General features: G+C 42.0%; 1 protein-coding gene across 2 annotated transcripts in view; it reads right to left on the bottom strand.

Moving 5' to 3' along the window:
* LOC144791898 (cytochrome P450 2J2-like) overlaps nt 1-21,022 on the bottom strand; it is a 203,004-nt gene that overhangs the window by 35,155 nt on the left and 146,827 nt on the right. For both annotated transcript variants that reach the window (XM_078666693.1, XM_078666692.1), the window contains 5 exons: nt 19,255-19,417; nt 12,430-12,579; nt 8,133-8,293; nt 1,987-2,160; nt 1,713-1,854 (listed from right to left, as the gene is read on the bottom strand). In XM_078666693.1, the coding sequence (XP_078522819.1) occupies nt 1,713-1,854; nt 1,987-2,160; nt 8,133-8,293; nt 12,430-12,579; nt 19,255-19,366 (739 nt within the window). In that variant the 5' untranslated portion in view covers nt 19,367-19,417. The remainder of the gene's footprint in view (nt 1-1,712; nt 1,855-1,986; nt 2,161-8,132; nt 8,294-12,429; nt 12,580-19,254; nt 19,418-21,022) is intronic.

Here is a 21,022-nt window from a genome sequence, read left to right on the forward strand (position 1 = left end):
GTTGTTGCACACTGTGAAGACCTCATATGAATCAATGGGTAGAAAAGTTGGGCAAATCTTCATCGTGTCCAATAACAATGTTGAGTTCACTAAGGCGATATGAGAAATCGTTGGCTTGTTCCCAAATTGTAGACAAGGTGTGTAAATATGTATATATTTGTATATACCTATACATAAGCCCAGACGTTTGCCAATATGTGTACTTCACAGAAATGTTGAATAATAATGGCGTCTAAAAGAAACCATGTAAAATGAGCGAGGTTGTTGGTCTAGATTTTTAACAGACATGGAAGAGGGTACTTTCACATTGCACTATAAATGAAGGTCTAGATCACTGGGACTCTATGGTCCAGTGGAAGGCTAGAGTAGCCGAAACGCGTAGGCCGTCCGTTTTGTGATGAGCTGCATCCTGCACATGGTGTGTGAATAAAATAAAAAGTTTTTTGAAAGACTTACCTGCTGCTGTGCTGTGACTTCTGCCGAGAGTGAGGGGCGAAGAGAATCCAGGATATATATATATATATGTATATATATATTTATCAAACACAAGGAGATGATGGACGGAGCGCTGAAACTTTTCAGACACTCACCCCCAGTTGCAGATCTGAGTTGAATACATCATTCTTTAGCTCACTTAGCCACCCCAGTTCAGACCAAGCCATATGCAAATCAGTCTTGATCCTGTGCCTCATGGGAACAGTCCAGCCTGAACTGCCAAGCCAGGTCTACCCTGGACCGGAAACAAGCATCCTGGGACCGGGTTCGGGGTAATACTCCTCATCAGCCATGATATCTTGAATCCAGTGGCAAAGTGAGCAAGGAACCCACATCTGGGCATACCCTGCCAACTTAGGGCAAACAAAGCAAACACATGGAGATGATGGATGGAGAGCTGGATGGCGCACTGAAACTTTTCAGACACTCACCCCCAGTCACAGATCATGGGAACAGACTAGCCCGAACTGCCAAGACAGGTCTTCCCTGTACCAGAAACAAGCCTCCCGGGACCAGTTTCGGGGTAACACACCTCATCAGCCAGGCTGGCTGTTCGGGCTGGGGTGTTACCATGGGGAACATAGTCAAGACGGAATGGTTGGGTCTGAACTGGAATGGCATGGGAACCAACAAAACAATGGATTTAGGGCCAGATCTCTATACTGGGGTGAATGCTTGACATTGTGCAGCATTGTGTCCATCAATTGTTCTTTTAGCGTTTGTCACACTGAGTGGGACAGGTGTGCCCAACATGGGTCCCATGCTCACCGTGCCAGTGGAGTCAAGCTAGCCTGGCTGCTGAGGGGTGATGTCACAAAACCTGTCCCAGGATGCTTGTTTCCAGTACGGGGAGGACCTGGCCTGGCAGTCCGGGCTGGACTGTTCCCATGGGGGACAGGGTCAAGATTGATTTGCATATGGCTGGATCTGAACTGAAATAGCATGGGGGGGCAAAAAAACGATGGATTTAGGCCCAGATCTCTGTACTGGGGTGAATGTTTGACACTATGCAGCTTTCTGTCCATCAATTGTTCTTTTTGCATTTATATATATTTATATCGCTCATTCTCATTCTTAGTTTCTGTCTCTTTCTTGCACTCTGATCAATTTAATACTTTATGTCATTCTTTTCCCCTCCCCCCTCTCATCTCCCTGAATTTCTCTATCTTCCTTCCACGCCTTTCGCTCTGTCTCGTTACCGTCTTGCACAGTCTTACTTTGAATGTCTGGATGAGCCACCATGTAGAGCAATGCCCAACGCAGGGTAGTAGTGGCAGTTTCTGTCCCAGTAAGAAAAAGGTCAGCCACCATCTGTACCATGTTTTCTTCAGTATACGTAGAACCGGGGTCATCTCGGGTCTATGAGTGGTTCACACAAAGACATGGTTAGTACACTGTGTTTTATTATTCAATAGGAGCACATTGAACTGTAGTAATAGGAAACAGTACCAAAAGCATCAGTGCAGTCAAGCCTCATTTAGTATAACATACCTTTGATATCTGATCCAGATAGAAGCCAATATAATCTTGGGGATTTTCTTCTGGGTTTTCCCTGTGATTCTTGACCTCTCTCTCGATGAAATTAAGAAAAATGTGGTAGTGCTGGAAGACATTGTGATGGGGTCCTGGAAGAAGTCTCATCAGTTGTGGGAAAAGATCATAAATCTGCAGGACAAACATAGATGTTATCAGAAGATGAGGGAAACTCAGGGTAAATAAAATTACCCAATGCATCATTGAGGAATGATCTGAATTGCTGATAGTGTCCCATTTTCTGGGCTCCTGAGCACTATTTGTCCCTTTGTGTAATCCGGTGCTGCTGTAAGAGTGCATTCCCACATTTGCATGGAAGAAAGGAAAAAATAAACAGGAAGTGCATTTAATGTGTGTCGAAAAGTGGTGATGCACAGTCAGTGCTCATCCTGAGGGAAACCTTCCAGAGAGAGTAAGGGGGTCCAATTAACAGTAACTCACTGTACACACCTGCAGGAGGATCTCTGTCTGAAGGCCAGCTATCACCAATAAAAAGTCATAGGCAAAGCATGTGAGATTATACATGTAATGGTGCCTGTCCCTTCTCCTACCTGGCGGCCAAGACGTGGAACTCCCTTCCCATCCACCTCCGCCTGACCCAAGACCTGGCTGTTCGAGCAGTAGCAAACCCCCCCCCCCCCCCAACCCCCCCCCCCCCCCCAAGCGCCTTGAGACCCTCCGGGTGAGTGGCGCGCTATACAAATGCCTTGATTGATTGATTTATTGTGCCACTATCCATGGAAAATATATGGACAGAGAAAGACACTTTGGGTCAGCCTCATTCAGCCACTGGTTTCTTTGGCTCTGGAACCTTTGGCCATTGACTGTAGACATGGCAACACATCCTGAATCAGCCGACAATATTATTTCGGTTGCACCATTTTCCTATTGGCTGCTTGGGTGTATCCTTCCGCCCCCACTGGAATGCCTCAGGAGTGCAAAGTACTCTGAATCGCCACATTTTCCTCACATTTCTTTGATACTCGTTTCCTAATAGCACACATGCATTTACTAAACAAAGTCATTCTTTTTTTTTTGTTTAACAAAAGCAGCTATTTTTAATTGTTTTCTCCAATTTGCCTGTTATTGTTAATCTTTTTTTGTCTATTGTTAGTCTTAAGTGAAAGAGGTGTTCCCCTCTGAAAGCACAATACTAGCCTATTTCCATGCAAGAAAGTAAATTACTCTTGCAAAATGTCACAGTGTGTGTTTCCATTCTATAAATAACAATAGTTTTTAATCATCCTCCTGAAAGTGTTTGCCATAATAGTTTATTTTACTTCACATGAATTGAACTATTATTAACAATCTTATATAGAGGTCCTATCCTTTATGGATTTGATAAAAATATACTATACTGAGACAGTAATATGTTGCAAAGGCTTTATTTGTAGACATAATAGAAAAAAAGCACCTATGCAAGCACATAAAAAAACAACAAGCATTGCAAGCCAAATAGGACTATATTTAGGGCCGGACATATCAACAGATTTCGCATTTGCAAACGGACCAGTTCGCCAAACATAACATATAAACATCATGACACCAGTCCTGCTATCTACAGACTGCACTGTTCTGCTGGCAGGTGTAGAAATCACTCTGCATAGTCTGGTCTTTGTTGTTCAAGGATCCTACAATTAGATGAACTTAGACAATATAGCTTCAATGAAAGTGATGAAGGAGTAATACCTAAAGCTCAAGCCAAGAACTTCTTACAAGGTGGATAATCTGGGTACATGCAGTAATTGAATTGAAGTGGGTGGTACATGTACACAAGGCAGGCTTTACTTCGATGCAAATTATGGGAACAGTTTAGGCCATATTATCAAGAACGGTGATAACATTATCGCCTCTTTAGCAGTAGTAAACTGCAGCTAAAGCGGCGATAAGGGGCTTGATAATATGCGCATGAGAATTCCCATAGAAGCCCAGGTTCTGGTGTGAAGGACATCAAACCTGGGCTTTCATAGGAAATCTCACGGGCATATTATCAAGCCCCTTATCGCTGCTTTAGCTGCAGTTTCCTGCCGCTAAAGCAGAGATAATGTTATCGCTATTCTTGATAATATGGCCCTCGGTCTTTTGATCGCTGTGCAGGTGGACCCCATTAGAAGAGAATGGTGACAAGGCAGTATCAGCTTCGAAATAAGTGGCTAAAGAATGACCAAGTGAGTTGAAGTGTAGCAACGAAGCTCTTCAGAACTAATGATGCCTGTTCACGCAATGGTTGCTGATTGAGAAAGGCCAACAGTGTCGAGAGGTGGAGATGTACGCCATGTGGTTTACTATACCTAACCTCGTGTTGGCTCACAAGCTGTTCACATCAACTCAGTCATCATGGTGGATACATATTTAAAACATTCTCTCTTGTATTTGAGCTTGGCCCTGTGATACATTCTTACAGCAATCTTTAGCTAAAAACAATTGCTTTTATCCCCATTTATGTGTGATTCATTGCTTACTCTGTCTGCTCATCCAGGTTATTATTTTATGGCCCTACTTCCAGTACAATCTTGATGCAATTTGAAAGAGTCAATTCTCTTAATTAGTGTTTAAAGACAATCCAGAGCTGACTTGTGGGCCCAAACTCCTGAGTGTTTCATGATGGTGTCCTAGGAATATTGCACCATCTGCATTTAAGTAGTGCATACCAATGATGCACTCAGTTGTTTGTTTAATAGGATCTCTGTTTGGATCAGTACTCTTCCCAAATAAAAAGGTAGCTATCATTTGTTGCCTACTTTCCGAATGGGGCGCTTAAATGTGTTTGTATATAAGGCAGAAAGAGTAGTTAACATGCTCAGTATGTTCCTGACTTCATGCAAGAATTCCTAGTAAAAACAAAAATTTTGAAAAAATATTCTATGTAGCATATTATATTTTAAATGCTTATTGCTGTAATTTAAGGGACTCAAATTTGTGTACATTAAACATTTTAATTGATTTATAGATTTCCTCTCCACGAATTTGGGAATGCAGCAAAACAAATTGCTACTATAATTAATGACAACTGTTGATACCCCACCTGGTCCAGAGTCACTAGATTAGTTTAGTGATCTCATGGTGTCTCCAATAGGATTTGGTGGGTAAAATAGCATCATTTTAATTTTTCATTCCACAATTGTATCCTTTTATTTTATGACCTATAAAAAGTCTTCCTCTGGCTCATCATCAAGTTCTTTGCACATCCTCCAGAAATGTCACAAGTTACTATTCTTGGCTTCCTATTATACGTTCCTAGCACATTTTACCCCTATAACATCCTTATATTGGCATTGACCTTTAGCAACAGTTACCTGTGGAAAATAACCCACCAAAGTTCAAGATGTTCACTGTTGTTGTTTGATTCTTTCTTAGTTTTTAGGTCTCGGCATAGACAGCACATGTGCTGTCTTGAAGAGACATGTATTCACTATGTGGGCTTCAGCTCGCCCATAGACCTCCCATGGTTGCTCTAATACTCGTTCTCTCCATTTGTCGATGCCATGCATGCGTCATGCCTCTTCCTGTGTTTCGCCCTCCCCGAGAGCATGGACCAATTACTTCTTTCGAAATAATAGGAAACAAAAGAGCAAACATGGATAGGAGGATGCCTTGGTGGAGGCAGGTCATTTAACGTTTATGTTGTCTGAGGCTCCACAAAACTGACGTGCTTTTCAGCAATAGTGGTGTAAATAAAATAAAGACTTGTTTTTTCACTTTAAATGAAATCAATGCAAGCAAAAGCGAAGAATCCAGACTCTGACACCTCTCTCAAATAATGTAACAGATTTGGCTGCCAGTAGACTCAGCAGGCTTTCTTTACTTTCTCTACTTTAATATAACAAGGAGTACCAAGTGTGCATTTGCAGTTGTCGCGATAAAATTATGCATAAATATGGTGCCATGTACTGGGTTTGGCCACACTGTTCATTACGACTAATGCTCTGTCGTGCCAGTGTCCCGCCTACCTACAAGGTTTATAGACTCATTACACACTGCTAAGGGCCAGGCTCCATATGCCAGGAACTCATGGCTTAGTCATTTTTCATTGTCAGCGTCAGTGGTGGTTGGATAAGGCGTTTAGTCACTAAGGCAAGTCAATTTTCCCTGTGACAGCCCATCCAAACAGAGCAACATCATTCATCCACACGCCAGTGCCTGCGCATGGAGGACCTATACCTATATGCTACTGTCTATGTGATGCTGTACATCCACACACTGCTTTTTTGATTTTCATGCTGAAAATTACAGAAGTCACCAAATCCCTCACTTCTTCAGCCTCAAATAAAATTGACATCTGCATTCAAAAATCACTTTCCTGACCAGTAGATAGCACCCTCTCCATTTGTCTTGGTGGGGTCGATGTGACACTAACAAGTTGATGCTGGTTCCCTCAACCTCTTTACGCTCTCTAACATTCCTCTCACTATCCCTCTTAAGTCGTACAATAAAATTAATTCAACACTTTCTTCCTTTCTTTGGAATAACAAAAACCTTGTATGTCCTGAGTCAATTCAAGCAAAAGACACACAATTGATGGATGGAATGCAGAACACATCATAACATTCACCCCCAGTCAAGAGATCTGGGTTAAATCCATCATTCTTTTGCTCACCATGCCACCCCAGTTTAGACCTGGCCATATGCAAATCAGTCTTGACCCTGTGCCTCATGGGAACAGTCCAGCCAAAACTGCCAAGCTTGAACCCTCCTTATTATATACTCAATTGTCAGATGATTTAGAATGCACATTTACATCTCCTTATTCATTTCAAGAATTCTTAACGTTCATGCGTAAACCTCGAAAGCATAACACTCCCATTTTCAGAAACACTTTTGTTTGAAAAAGACTCCCCTATCTCTTTTAAACTAGCTCAGACACTGTTTGGTCTCCCAATTACCTTTTGCAGTAAGTTTAACACTCTACAAAATATCATTTCTCACGCATGCAATAATCTCACATCAATTTCTATACCCATCATCTCTACACCTTTACAGTTGGCTAATCTTTTACATGTACACTCTAAGGCCTCCAACATCTATTTCCACCTACTGGATATCTTTATTAATATACCTAAATCTAATACAAAAGTGGCATAGGATAAGGGCCTGTCTACCACTTTGCCCATATCTATTTGGAAACAGATTTGGATTAAGATTAGGAAATCCTCCCATGTGACCAACACAACGCAAACACTTGTTTTTATTTATAATATTCTTTTCCTGAGACCTGAGTTCCTACATAAGATTAACCAGGACATCCCAGAGACCTGCTGGACTTATTCGATGCAACCAGTTGGTTTGAAAGAAAGTCCTTTTTACTTGTTCCTCCAGTTGTGTTTTTGGTCACAGGTTTGGTGCCAGATCAATTCTATATTTCATTACAGTGGGGCCGATTCACAGAACTAACTTAAGACAAAATCGTAAACTTACTACTTTTGGTATTCACAGAATTTAGCATTTTGTCTTAAGTTTGTCTTAAGACAAACTTAAGACAGACTTAAGTTAGGATTTTGTCTTAAGTCTGTCTTAAGTCTGTCTTAAGACAAACTTAAGACAAAATCCTAACTTCTGTGAATACCAAAAGTAGTAAGTTTAGGATTTTGTCTTCAGTTAGTTCTGTGTATCGGGCCCAGTATATCTTATTCTCTTTCTAATTTATTTTTAGGAAGTATATCTAACATTTGGGTATATGTTTCATCTAACATGAAGATATTGGACCTATTATTAGCAATTGCCTTCCAGCAAATCACTCAAAACTGGAAAGACTCTATGAAATTATCATCTAAAGCGTGATGGTATGGAGCCTGTCATAATCATCGATTTGACGCTGCATAATCGGTTCTTTGATCATTCTGCCATTGTGTCTTTTGCCCCTCCACCCAACACCCAGGAGGTTCTACAGCCTCCCTGACTTCCCACTTCTGATCATCTTATGTTTTTACTATGCATGTTTTATTTATTTTAACTGATATATTATACTTATTATCAGTCAACGTTTTCTTTGAATTATGTGCCTATTTCCCTCATTCTTATCCCCCAACTTAACAGCTGCTTTTTGTTATTCTAATGTATTGTTACTTTTCTCTTAATAGACTCAATTTTAAACTTGAGAGTCTTACCCATCTGAGTAAGGAGTTCTGAGCACTGATGGTAAGATTGACAGCCTCCAAGAGCTGGTGGAAGATGGGATCCTCTATGGAGAATCGATGTCCAAAAACTACACCCGAAATCACATTGCTCACAGTATGGACGAGGCTCTGTGAGGGGTCTATAGGATTCCCTAAACAAAAAGAAAACAATTAGTAAAAGGAGAAATGAAATGGGCAAAACCAACCTGAACCGTGGCCCAAAACAATGGAAAAATATGAAGTGAATAAGCAACTTGAATCCGATGGTAGGGAAAGTACTCACTGATTACACGGAGAATAAATGGATATGCAGTGGTCAGCACCTTGGCTTACCTACACATTTGCGCTACTTGCATGGACATGAGGATTTGCAAGGGTATGTCTATCGCATGAACACTTAACACATACACAAGGGCTTTCTTATCAAAAAACCCTAAATGTTGAGTTTGGTCTGAGGGCAGTGAATGGTAGAACCCTGTCGGACAAGCACGACACACACGTATAACAGAGTCAGCTGCCCATCCAGCATCGACTACATTCTTCTTGATGTGAGGCTTTGTAGAGATTTGGTAGACATGAAAGTGGGTGCAACAGCAGAGAGCAACCATAATCCTCTTTGTTTAAGTATGAACACTCTGTACAAATTGTCACTTTACAAGAACACATGGTTAAAGGTATTTAGCATGACCTATTGTGATGTATCGAGGTTCCAGTTCTGGTGTTCTGACATGGAACCTAGTACATGGGGGTTCTAGATACTGGCAGTTGCTGCTTCTAGCTTGATGGCTGAGGTTGTTCAATAAATACCTCCTGTGCTTTCTACCAAACTGGCTCCAGTGTCACCTTATTACACTATTAGTAGGCACTTCCGAGCTCCAGTCCTTGGCTGCTAGCAAATGTGTAATGGCCGATGTAGCCACGGCTCACTCGTGAACTTTTGTCTGACTTAGCTCATACTTTTTAGCCCCTAGGTCGGAACGGAAGTCCAGCATCTCATCAGGAGGAACATATTCGTGGTACACAAACGATTGTAGACATGCACGATCCCTTCTATCTATCGCAATCAAAGCTAAGAACGGCCCTCTGATTAAAGCATCTAGGAAACGCTACAAGGCTACCTTGTGCACAGTAAAAATGGCTTGGGATGAATCCGGCTGGCAGCAGCCTAAGGAACCTGGTATTTGTTAGCGAGTGCACAGCCTGGTGAGTTATAAGTTTGTGGAGGGTTTATATAGTTAGTAGGTGCTCCTATGGTATCGTCTCCTGTCCATGTGACGATATATAACTTGTAGACCTAAGATGTGCTTCTAATTGGAAATTAGTTGCATCCCATAGGGCACACTGAACCTAAAGTGAAAAGCGTGGCTCACCACGCTTTCCACTTTACGTTGTGCACATCACATTTGACACTTTTTTCACTAAGCATGACATCATTTTCGCATGAATATCGTCAATATGTTAATGTTCAGGTTTGCGATGACCTCATGTATTAATCATCAGCTATGTTAATTCAATTGTAGATATGCCCCCAGATGAAGAGCACTGGCCCGAAATGTATTGGAGCCAATATTGAGAATGTGAATTTATTTTCAAATAAGAATGAAGAAATGAAATCAATTTCTAAATCAATGGAATAAAATGCAAATAATCAACTAAAACGTTCTTGAATGAACTTTATTGTTTGAATTTGAAGAAGGATTTCATTTATTAGTGTGCCCTATGGGATGCAACTAATTTCCAATTAGAAGCACATCTTAGGTCTACCAGCAGCCTAAGGAAACCAGCACAGCGAAGGACTCTAAGTCATTCTGGTCCTCAGTCACCTGGGGTAGTATTTCAGGAGCCTGATCACCCCCTAACTTTATCACTGATCAGGAATGGTATGAGCACTTTTGGAAGCTCTATAGAACTCTGGAGACATGCCCACAGAGGAGGCGGCTGACTTCTACTGCATCCTTGCGGAGGATGCTTTTTTCACCTTGGGTGAAATAGAGGCCGCAATACGCAGAATAGTGCGATCCAAAGCTGCAGGCCCTGATGGCAGACCGGGGGATCTATTTTTAGCTGACATTCCAAACTGGGCCCATTATATTTTAATCTTGTCCAATGCAATGGCTAGTGGTGCCCCAGTCCCAGAGTCTTGGAAGGGCGCAGAGGGGGTCCCAATCTTTAAGAAAGGAGCTAGAGATGAACCCTCAAACTATAGGCCCATTAGCCTGATCAATGCTCTACAGAGCGTCATCTGCAGAGTTGTGCTGCAGAGGATCCTACTGTGGATGGACGATAATGCAATCTTATCCCAGTATCAGGCTGGTTTTAGGATAAAGACGGGGACCATTGATAAGGCATTTCGGCTTTTGCTCCTCTATTGGAAAGTGCAAACAATCGGCAAAGGCAGTCTTTACTTAGCTTTCAGCAAATATGACGGTCCAATGGAGCGCCATAGTCATAATCAGGCTGATAGATTAATGGGATAAGTTTTAGCTTATTTGCACCTTACTATATGTTGGATACTGACTAAACGATGACACCAGAACATTCAGATCCTGGAGGGGGTGCATAGCAGTCAGGGACAAGCGGGCCCAAAACAAGGTGGTTGAGGTTGTTCGCCACTGGTGTACCTCCTACGATGGCTCTGTAAGCTGGGCCAACTGCACCTCTTTCTGGCCTTGACTCTCACAGTAGCGAGCAGTCCAAGGCATCTCAAGTAGGTAGAGCTGAAGTAGAACCTTAGCCCTCAACAATCACAGATTAAATGCAATATTATAATGTTCAGTCCAATTACTGTTTTAAGTATTTTAATCAAAACACAATTTAATCCATTACACACAGAGTTAGACACTCTAAGGGATGCAGTACAGGGTCCTCTACAGAAAGGAAAAATGGAAGAATTCACAATAAAATAAAATAATTAAAGCTCAGGTAAAATCTCACTGTGGTGCAGGGGAGCAGCTTCCTAGAATTCTGTGCCCTGTAGGTCGGTCTATACAGCAAATAACTAGTCAGTTCTTGCTCACTGGATAGCAGCATTGGATATATTGTCCCACCAAACTCTGTTAACCAACATTAACACTCAATGTTTCTCAGGTGTGTTGAATTGTCTAATGTGGGGTTGACCATGAATTACCAAGTGTGGGAGGACTGGTAGGCTTTTCATAGAGGGAGCTGTCATGCTCCTTGTGGCTCATTTGTGCAACTCTGCCTCCTCTCCACGGTCAGGCAGCTGGAATGGAAGAGGCTCCACAAAGCCTCCTCCAGCAGGTTCTTCCTCTTTTAGTCCATGGTGCTGGAGTTGTAGCTGAGGTGCAATGAAGTACAAAAGGGGGTGGTGATGGACGGAGCATCTGAACCAATCAAACACTCACACCCAGTCAACAGATCTGGGTTTAATCCATCACTGTTCTTTAGCCCACTCTGCCACCCCAGTTCAGACATGGCAAGATGCAAATCAGTCTGACCCTGTGCCTCATGGGAACAGTCCAGCCCGAACTGCCAAACCATGCCTTCCCTGGACCGTATTCAAGCTTACTGGGACCGCTTTCTAGTATTACAGCCGTATTCAGCCAGGCTTGCTTGAATTCAGTGACAAAGTGAGCAAGGGACTCACGTCTGAGCATACCCTGCCACAATTATGGCGAACAAAGCGGTACAAAAGGGGGGTGGTGATGGACGGAGCATCTGAACCAATCAAACACTCACACCCAGTCAACAGACACTCACACCCAGTGGCAGTTCAGGCTGGACTGTTCCCATGAGGCACAGGGTCAGACTGATTTGCATATGGCCATGTCTGAACTGGGGTGGCAGAGTGGGCTAAAGAACGGTGATGGATTAAACCCAGATCTTTTGACTGGGTGTGAGTGTTTGATTGGTTCAGATGCTCCGTCCATCACCACCCCCTCTGTACCGAGGTGCAATGAAGGTAGAGTCAGTAGAGGACGTCTCCATCTTTCTCCACAGAAGTCTCTGAATCAGGCAGTCTTTACTTTGGGTTAAATTTAGCAAGGCAGACTAACAAGTTGTATCCACTGGGGCTTCAGGTAAAGCAATTCCAAGGCCCTACTGCTTGTAATTATTCGGTCTGCAAACACTAATAATAAAAGAATGCTGCTGACACATGTGAAAACACAATGTCTAAGTGCCACCTGAGCACAAAAGAATGAATAAAAGGGAAACATGATTGAAAAGCTAGTCCATATTCCCTACATCTACAATGTACATTTCTGTCTAGCTTGCATTCTTTAAGTGCTTGTTTATCCACAATCTTTCAAACACTATCATACTGCACCTTTCTCCCTGCTGAAAGTTTCCAGCAGGTGCTGTGCTTCCTTTTGAATCCTATGCTCCAGACCATTCTTCCCAAGCCCTAGATTTCGGAAGGTCGACAGGGCAAAACGTCTCTGCTGTTTCCAGGTGTGTCCAGATGTCGCAATGACTCCTGAAGCAAACAGAAAAGAACAATTATCCCAAATTTACCCTTAAAAAAACGTATCTAAACAATATACCATAAAACCCGGCTTTGAGAAGTATACAATACAAAGCATTTTTGTTGTTGAACTATGCCAAACTTGTCACAGCCTGTGCATCCATGGCATATACCAGCAAGAGAATAATCCTGGAAACTTTCAATGAAAGCATATGGCCTAACATATGCTTGAGTCTTCATGGAGCGCAAGCTTTGGAAGTCACATAAGGTTTCTGGAAATATTTATCCTTGAGATAGCGCCACTATGTATGACGACTAAGCTGGAATTAGACCCAATTTAGAGTTTGGTGGGGAGTGTGCTCCACCACAAATTTGTCAGAGTACTCTGTGAGGTAAACTGATAATTTCTCCATTTTATTTAGAGTTGGACAGAATATCATGTTTCCAACAGCAATGCCACCACTACCTCTGCCAATGGGAACCCTACACTGATTGGCAGACGAAGTTGGGGCCATCGGTATAGGTGCATCAAACCATGCACCCTATTCAGAGTGGACCGTCTGATGTGCTTTTTTTCTGTTTCCAGGTAGTCCTGGTAAGAAAAAAATTAAGAAATGATCCCCGCACTATTGAAGGAAAGTCCAAAACTGTACAGATGATTAATTTTTAGTTTTGTTTTTAAAAAACTCCCACTTTAGGAGTATGGTTTTGAAGAACAACATTTTTTTCCGAGCAGCCCACCTAAAATACAGCAGCTACCCACCAAGATTTCAGGGCTTTCAAAGAAACAACATTGAATGTGGCTCCTCTCAAGGAAGAGAGATCTTCAGAGGGCCAGCCTAGATCTCTAAATATGGTGGGTGGTCGTCCAGTCCAGGTGGTGATGGTAATTGCTCCTCCTCCCTGACAGACAACGTGCCCTTTGCCACACTTTAAATCAGGCCCTTAAGTCCTCACTTAAAGTTTGTGCAGCTGATCCTTCAACTACCATTGTAGTGGATTTTTCTTCTCTGCCAAGCCACCGGGTGGAAATCCACCGCATTTAAAGTACTCCTACTGGGAGACAAAGCTTTCTTTGTGAATGCTGCAGAATCCATATTTAAAAGAGTCCATTATTAAAGACAACTCTAGTGGAAAATATGCCAAACCTTGTTTCTGTTTGGGAAATTTTTCACCAGTGGATGTGGGTTCAGGGAAGGTATCCACAAAGGGTGACTACCATCTCAGCACCACAATATCTAGCATCCTAAACATGTTGGAAGTGCTTCCTACCAAGTCAGGGACACTATATTCATATTTACCTCAAATTAAACCACAATGTCTGCATTAATTGTTAACAGTGGGAACTTCACCAGTCTTGGCGGCAGGTCAGCCAGCAGCAGTAGTTAATTATATTTAAATGTATATCCTGCCACTGGCTGTAATTGTTAACCCATTGTCAGTATATTTACCATAGGAGCTTAGCCTGGATTGATTGGCTCAATCAATCAATGAATAGCTTTAATCAGAAGTATAATAAACTCCAAAAAAGCACATGTAATATTACATCAAATATCATTTATAATAATTCATAATAACAGGTGCAGCAATAGTTAAAAGATAACAATATATGTTAAAATAATTTTAAGACAACCTAGACCTACGAGCTTGCACAAAAGATTTTTAAAAAGCCCTGACATACAAGACAATTTCAGTGTTGGGTAAGGTCATTAGAATTCTGAGGGCAGGCCTACATTGACCAAAACTTTGAAAATACTTTTTTAAAACCTGGATTAAAAATAACCTTGTATACCTTACATAAAAGTTGCAGAAAAAGGTAAAATGGAGCACTGATTGACCTGAAACATTATCACAGGGATATGACACAGCCTCTAAATAATTAACGAAATCCTGTGGGAAGCAGAACAGATATTTCATTGTATCTGATCTAAAGGGGAATAGCAAAATTGAGCCATTAATACTAGTTGGACATGCTGGGGAATCTCTTGTGAAAATAATCCTAGAACTGGAATGGAGCTGAAACTTTTAAATGGATCAACACTACTGAAATAGCATTTGACATGCCCTCTACCATCTGTGAGGAAACTGTCTAAAAGTAAGTGATAATTTAGAAACAGACGAGGCACAGCAAATTCTTCTTCTTTAAATATTCTACAAGGCACCAAAAAAAGGTAGGGAAATTAGGTCTGTTAGACAATGGGGAAAACTAGAGATGTCACAAGACATATGGGGACTACCTGCACATGTTTATACATTGTATTTATCAATGAACTGCTGAAACAATATGAACAGCAGGATACAAATGATTCTAAGGGCAAATATTACCCTTTATTCTTAAGAAATGTTTAATGTCAGGCCTACTGTGTCACAAATACATAAATGAAATCAGCTATAATTGTTAGAGGGTTTAATGGTGGTAAAGACAATTGTACTACAGGAGAGAAAATCAACTTACACACTTCAAATTGGTACATGGCTACTGGGCATGGCTAATCTGTCAGGCAAGATTTTGTTTAAAGAGTCAAATGAATGTATTCAAGTCAATATAGAATGAATTGCTTGAAATGTATGAATATTAGATTGTTTGATACTGGGCGATGTTTTCAACTCATTAGTTTTTCATAAGTTACTGTATGATTCTTCACTTCCTTTAAGTTAAACACATCAAAGTGGTTTACTTTTTGAAAATTCTATATTTTATGTGGTTTCACTGACCTCTCTACTATATGTTAAGGAATTTAGGGGCTGGTGTATCACAGGGTTTTTCATTCTGTGTCAATGAGAAAATTTGCTAGTACACATGGGCTGTAATTATCTTTTATTATACTTAAGCACAGTATCTTATAAGAAACTTTGAAAGCTATTAGAACCAATGTTATATTTGCAGAAATTGCAAAAAAGAACCCATCTGGATGCTGGATTAGGAAACTTTATTGAAAGATTACCACTTTAGGGAAGGGTACCTGCAATGTTAGTGAGTGGCTGACAAGCGCAGTGGACCTGTGCATCCAGTGCATTTATATATGTGTGAGCTGAAGGTCAATCTGGCTGATCATTCTAGTGCAGGTGACAAAATAGGTGTGAAGCAGTTTAGTATTTCAATCAATCAATCAGGTTTCTTGTAAAGCACAACTACTCACCTGTTAGGGTCTCAAGGAGCTAGGGGATCTGTGTTTCAGTTGAAGAGCCAGGTCTTGAGCTACTTCTTGAACTGAGGCAGCGGCGGTGATTACTTGAGATGCCGAGGCAGAGAGTTCCCCAGGTCTTCACAGCAAGGTAGTAGAAGGATCTTTCTCCAGCCGTGGTCCTGCAGATTTGCGGGATGTGACCAAAGCCAGTTTCAGCGGAGCGGAGATGTCTGCTGGGTGAGTAGAAGGAAAGGCGGTGGTTGAGGTATGAAGGTCCGGCGCTGTGGAGGGCTTTGTAGGCATCTGTGAGTAGCTTGAAGGTAATTCTTTTGTTGATCCAGAGTCAGTAGAGGTCTCTCAGGTGGCTGGTGCTGTGGCTGCAGTGGGGCAGGCTCAGGTGGGTGGTGCTGGCGTAGAGAGTATTGTGTCTGCTGCTGACCAGGAAATGGATGACTGTTTCCCTGGGCACACGGTGGCAATTCACTTGAAAATTCTGAAGCAGGCAGAGCATGTGGAAGCAGGAAGACGAGACGCCGCTGATTTGACGGTTCATTGAGGGCGAGGAGTCTAGGAGGATGCTGGGGTTTTGTGCATGATCTGTGGTTTGGCAGGGGTTCCGAGCGCTGTGAGCCACCAGGAATCGTCCCAGGCAGAGGGGGTGTAGCCTAGGATGAGGTCTTTGGTCTAGTCTGAGTTGAGCTTGAGGCAGCTGTCCTTCATCCAGGTGGTGACTCCCTTCTTCCCATTTTGGAAGTTTCTCCTGGGGTCTGTGGGTTCATCGGTGAGGGAGACAAACAGCTGGGTGCCATCGGCATAGGAGACAATGTTGAGTCCTTGGCTTCTGACGATGACGGCAAGCAGGGCCCTGTAGATGTTGAAGAGGGTGGGGTTCAGGGAGGTTCTCAGAGGCACTCCGCAGCTGATCCCTGTAGGTTCTGAGTGGAACTGTGGAAGTCTGACTCTCTGTGTTCGGCCGGTAAGGAAGGAGCTGATCCATTCTAGGGCATTGTCACAGATGCTGGCGTCATAGTCTTGTGCAGAGGGTGTGGTGGGAGACAATGTTGACGGTGATTGAGAGGTCCAGGAGGATGGATGCTGCAGTTTTGCATCAGTCGAGGAGGGTGCAGATGTCATCTTTAGAGGCGAGGAGAGTGGTCTCAGTGCTGTAGTTGCTTCTGAAGCACGATTGGGAAAGTTCCAGGACGTGGTTAATTTCAATAAACTCGGAGAGTTGTGCGTTTATGGCCTTGATGGCATTGATGGCCTTCCAGTGTTTAAAACTGTAAACATAGTCTGAAGAAGTTGGATTTTGCTGGATGTGTGGTCAATGTTGGGCCTGGGAAAAATGAATTTCGTCAAACTCAAAAAACCTACAATTTGAAGAGATCTGTACTTTACCAAACATGCCTATATTTCTGGAGGTTTCAAAATTCAAGGTTAGGTTCGAGTTAGGTTACAATGTCATAAATTAAGATTTCCTTTCCCTTACCCACGTGAAAACAATTGGCGCAAAAAGGAGGGCACATTATGAGGGACACGTTTCAAATAATGCCATGCTCCAAGACAAGTTATATTCATGCAAATAACTATTTTCTAACACTTTATATATGGAGCCACAGTTTCAAAGAGCATATTGTTTTCAGGCTGGGCCTATGGACAACTGCTGTAGGTGAAGGTGATATCATGGATGTGAAGTGCTGCTTCTATGAACTCAACTCAATAACAAGTATTGGCAAAGCCAATGGGCCTTTTCCTTTTAAATGAGGGCACAGAGCTATTGGTTTTGCCAATGCCTGTTTAGTTTGGCATACTTCGAGGCTAAAACCAATGGAAAATGTCTGACCTTGTGTATGCATGCATGGGCATACAGGATAGCCAGCTGGGATTTTTTCTCACCATGAAGTATAAAAAAACATTTCATGATGGCTGCCCACAAGGGTGCATGCGTATGAATCCATAGCGACCATGTATTCTTGATTATTTTTGTTGTGCTTTATGAATAATTTAATATTACAAGATTGAAAACGCCTATTTAGAAATGGTAAATTATAAAGTTGATAATGTTATGTAACTAGACAGAAGCATGCAGTGTGCAGTTGCTGGGTGCAGACAAAAATAATTCAATTACAAAAACAATAAAGTGAGGACATGAAGGCAGGGGTTGGAGAGCAATAGATTATTGGAGAAGCAAGTGTCCCAGTGACAAGATATAGTGCAGATGAGGGAGACAGCAAGGAAACCCATGTGCCCCTAAGGAGTAGTAAAACACAAATGAAAAAAATAGTTCTATTATGTACACATCAGAAGGATAAAAGTCATCCAGTCAATACAATCATAAAGAGGCTATGCTCCCATGTGGGATTAAAAACAAGAATAGGACAAAATGTCATAGTACCAGGAGCATCAAACTGAGACAAACAGGACAGCTGTTCAGTCATGAATAAGGGGCTGATCCAAAGCCCAGCCTGTGTATTATATTGTAGACAATAGGTTTTTGACAATAGCCTTTGAATTGCGGGACCTAAAAACCACTGGCCTAAAGACATAAACACAAATATGTGTACTGAACTATCATTGTCAGAATATCATATGACATACAAGTTGTGTCCTAAATATTGCCTAGCTCACGCCCATTGTAGTGAGTTCTAGTACAACTACATCAAATGGGACAATGGTTCTTGCTAACACTACAAAACAACCAGAGATCATGAATGCCTACTTTTAAGTCATTTAAAAAACACTTTTGTTTAATATGACGTTTACATTTCCTAACATAATATTTTTAGAGGGAAAACAATATTAACAAAATGCTGAATGTCTAGCATCAGCAAAACCAATCAAATTAATCTATATATGGAAATTAGGAATTGAGCCCAATTGAATTTGAGTGAACTATAATTTAAAGCTGATGTCAACAAGACAAAATTAGGAGGACAAGTAGGAAGGTAGAACTCTTCTATTGTGCAGTAAACACTCTGAAGGGCCGAAGACAATTTTCAGCACATGCTATGCCCCTCTGTGTGATGCAAATGCAGTTGAGGCACAGGGGGGCCCTACTGGTTTCCTCCATGTAAACCCTAGAGGAGAGGAAACTCGTAATATTCTTGGTGAGACTGTGGTGGCCCTGAAAAGCATATTGAGGCCTCTGACAGCCGCTCCAGCACCAGGGAACAGCGTTTCCCTGGTGGAGCTGGCTGTCCCAGGCCAGCCTGACTGTCCAAGTTGTAATGGGGCGGTTGGACTGCTGGTGCATTGGTGGCTGGATCTGCCACCGCCGCACCACCCTGAGTCTGGCGGTCATCAGATCGCCAGACTCGTAATAGGGCACTGAGTGTTCTGCATTTGATCCCATTAACGTGTTTTTCAGCTGCATGTGGCACAAGAGATGCATCTCAAAATCTGCAATGTCTGGTAGCTTCTAGATCTACAAACCTACAAGTCTGTCACATTTTTAGCATATAAGTAGGGCACTATGTGGAGGTAAGTGAGGATTGCGATTGTAAAATGTCACACATTGAAGTGTCACAAATATAGGAGCACAGTGATTCTCATTTGGTACCTTTTTCGCCCATCAACTCCATGAAAAAAGGACTCGTAGGCCTCCCGGTCAAGTCTTCTGAGTGAGAGACTAAGGCGTTACGCACAGCTTCATATCCGTTTACCACAATCATCGGCTTCTGTCCCACCCATAGAGTGTACACGTTTCCATAAGTTTTTGCCAACTGCAATCAGGAAAAATAAGTGATTAGTAATATAGATTTCTTAGTAGCAAACTTGGACTATCATTTGTCTTATCACATGACATGATATAATCAGGAGCACATTACCTTATCCTGGTCTTACTTTTTTACTGACAGACAGCTGTGAGCAGTTACCTCAGTCCAAACTAGTCCATTCACATCAATCAAGATGATTCTTACCATACTGATTTGGGTTACTATATTGACACTCAGAGCTTTATGTCTCCAGTGAAACAAATAATCTGGTAAACCTAGAATTCAAATTCTCCCTCTTTCTCTGTAATTTTATGCCAATTTTGCAGCCACACTATAGTATGAAGTCCTGCATTGGTCGCCATATAATGTGCCGGGTTACCCTCTAGTGGAGCTTCTTCTCTCACCCGAGTTACCACCGCTGTGTCGCCTCTCCACGAATCACACAACACCTTAATACATCTCATTGTGAAAATCAGTTATTTGCAATCCGGAATTCAATATTTAACTTCTGACGCAATTCCACTAATGCCAGCGTGGTGTTACACCAACCGACCAATTCCAGTGCGGCCCGCACTGACGTCACAATTCCCTCCTTGCTGCGGCTCACCCTCCTTTACAATTTCACTTTATACACTCGCTCACACATTCGTCCACAAGTAACTGTATAAACTAAAGTTATTAACCAAGTAACTGATTCCTACTACAGCCACAATAACTTACAGTAACAGAAACAAGTAATTGTTCATTCGCTAACAGATCGATAGAACACTCTCACAAGAACATCCGCTGTGACCCCTGACATGCGTTGGTCAGCCACTCGCTGTAGCCTACCCCCGGTACCTGAGGATTTCCACCGCAACATTACTCCTACATTCACACAAAGTTCCCTATCACAAGTGGATCACCGATAGCGCATCACGACTACCAACAATTTTGATCGAACAATTACATACACAGAATTATCCCGGGATATTGGACTTCTCTTGAGTCTGCTCACTAAAACTTCCTGATCCACACATGTCCAGACCTGTAAACTGATTAACCCACAATCACAGAACTTGAATTTTCACTTAGCAAGACAACACACAATAAATTCATCACCCAATCTAGCACACCACACAGTTTCATACTCATGCTACCACTGCTTCCGCCCCACCATCAACATCCGCCGACCTCCATCAATCTTCATTTCTGGCCGTCCTCTACTCCAAGTCCAGAGTCAAATTTTCCTCCACTTTTTCTCTAAATCCCTCATTTCCCTTCACTTTAGAGGCAAACAATCCTCTGCTACCATTTGATTATGCCAAATTTAGTCTCTGCCTCCCCTTCCAAATTTAGCACTGATGGTCTTTTATTTGCCTGCTGAAAGTGGTTGAGGAGAATAAACACTTCAAGATTATACTTACAATTAGTCATGTTTAAAACCCCACAGACTATGAATTCTAGTTCATGGATTTTATTATGAGGCCAAAAATAATTGGATGTAAACACATTGGAGAATCAGCTGATATAGGTACATAAAAATCGATACAGAGCGGAACCTACACATATAATTAATTTGGCACAAAAGGCATAATGTGACAAACTCTAGAATTAAAATACAACACAGGA

The sequence above is a fragment of the Lissotriton helveticus genome, chromosome 11, assembly GCF_964261635.1.
Source record: "Lissotriton helveticus chromosome 11, aLisHel1.1, whole genome shotgun sequence".
NCBI classification, from domain to species: domain Eukaryota; kingdom Metazoa; phylum Chordata; class Amphibia; order Caudata; family Salamandridae; genus Lissotriton; species Lissotriton helveticus.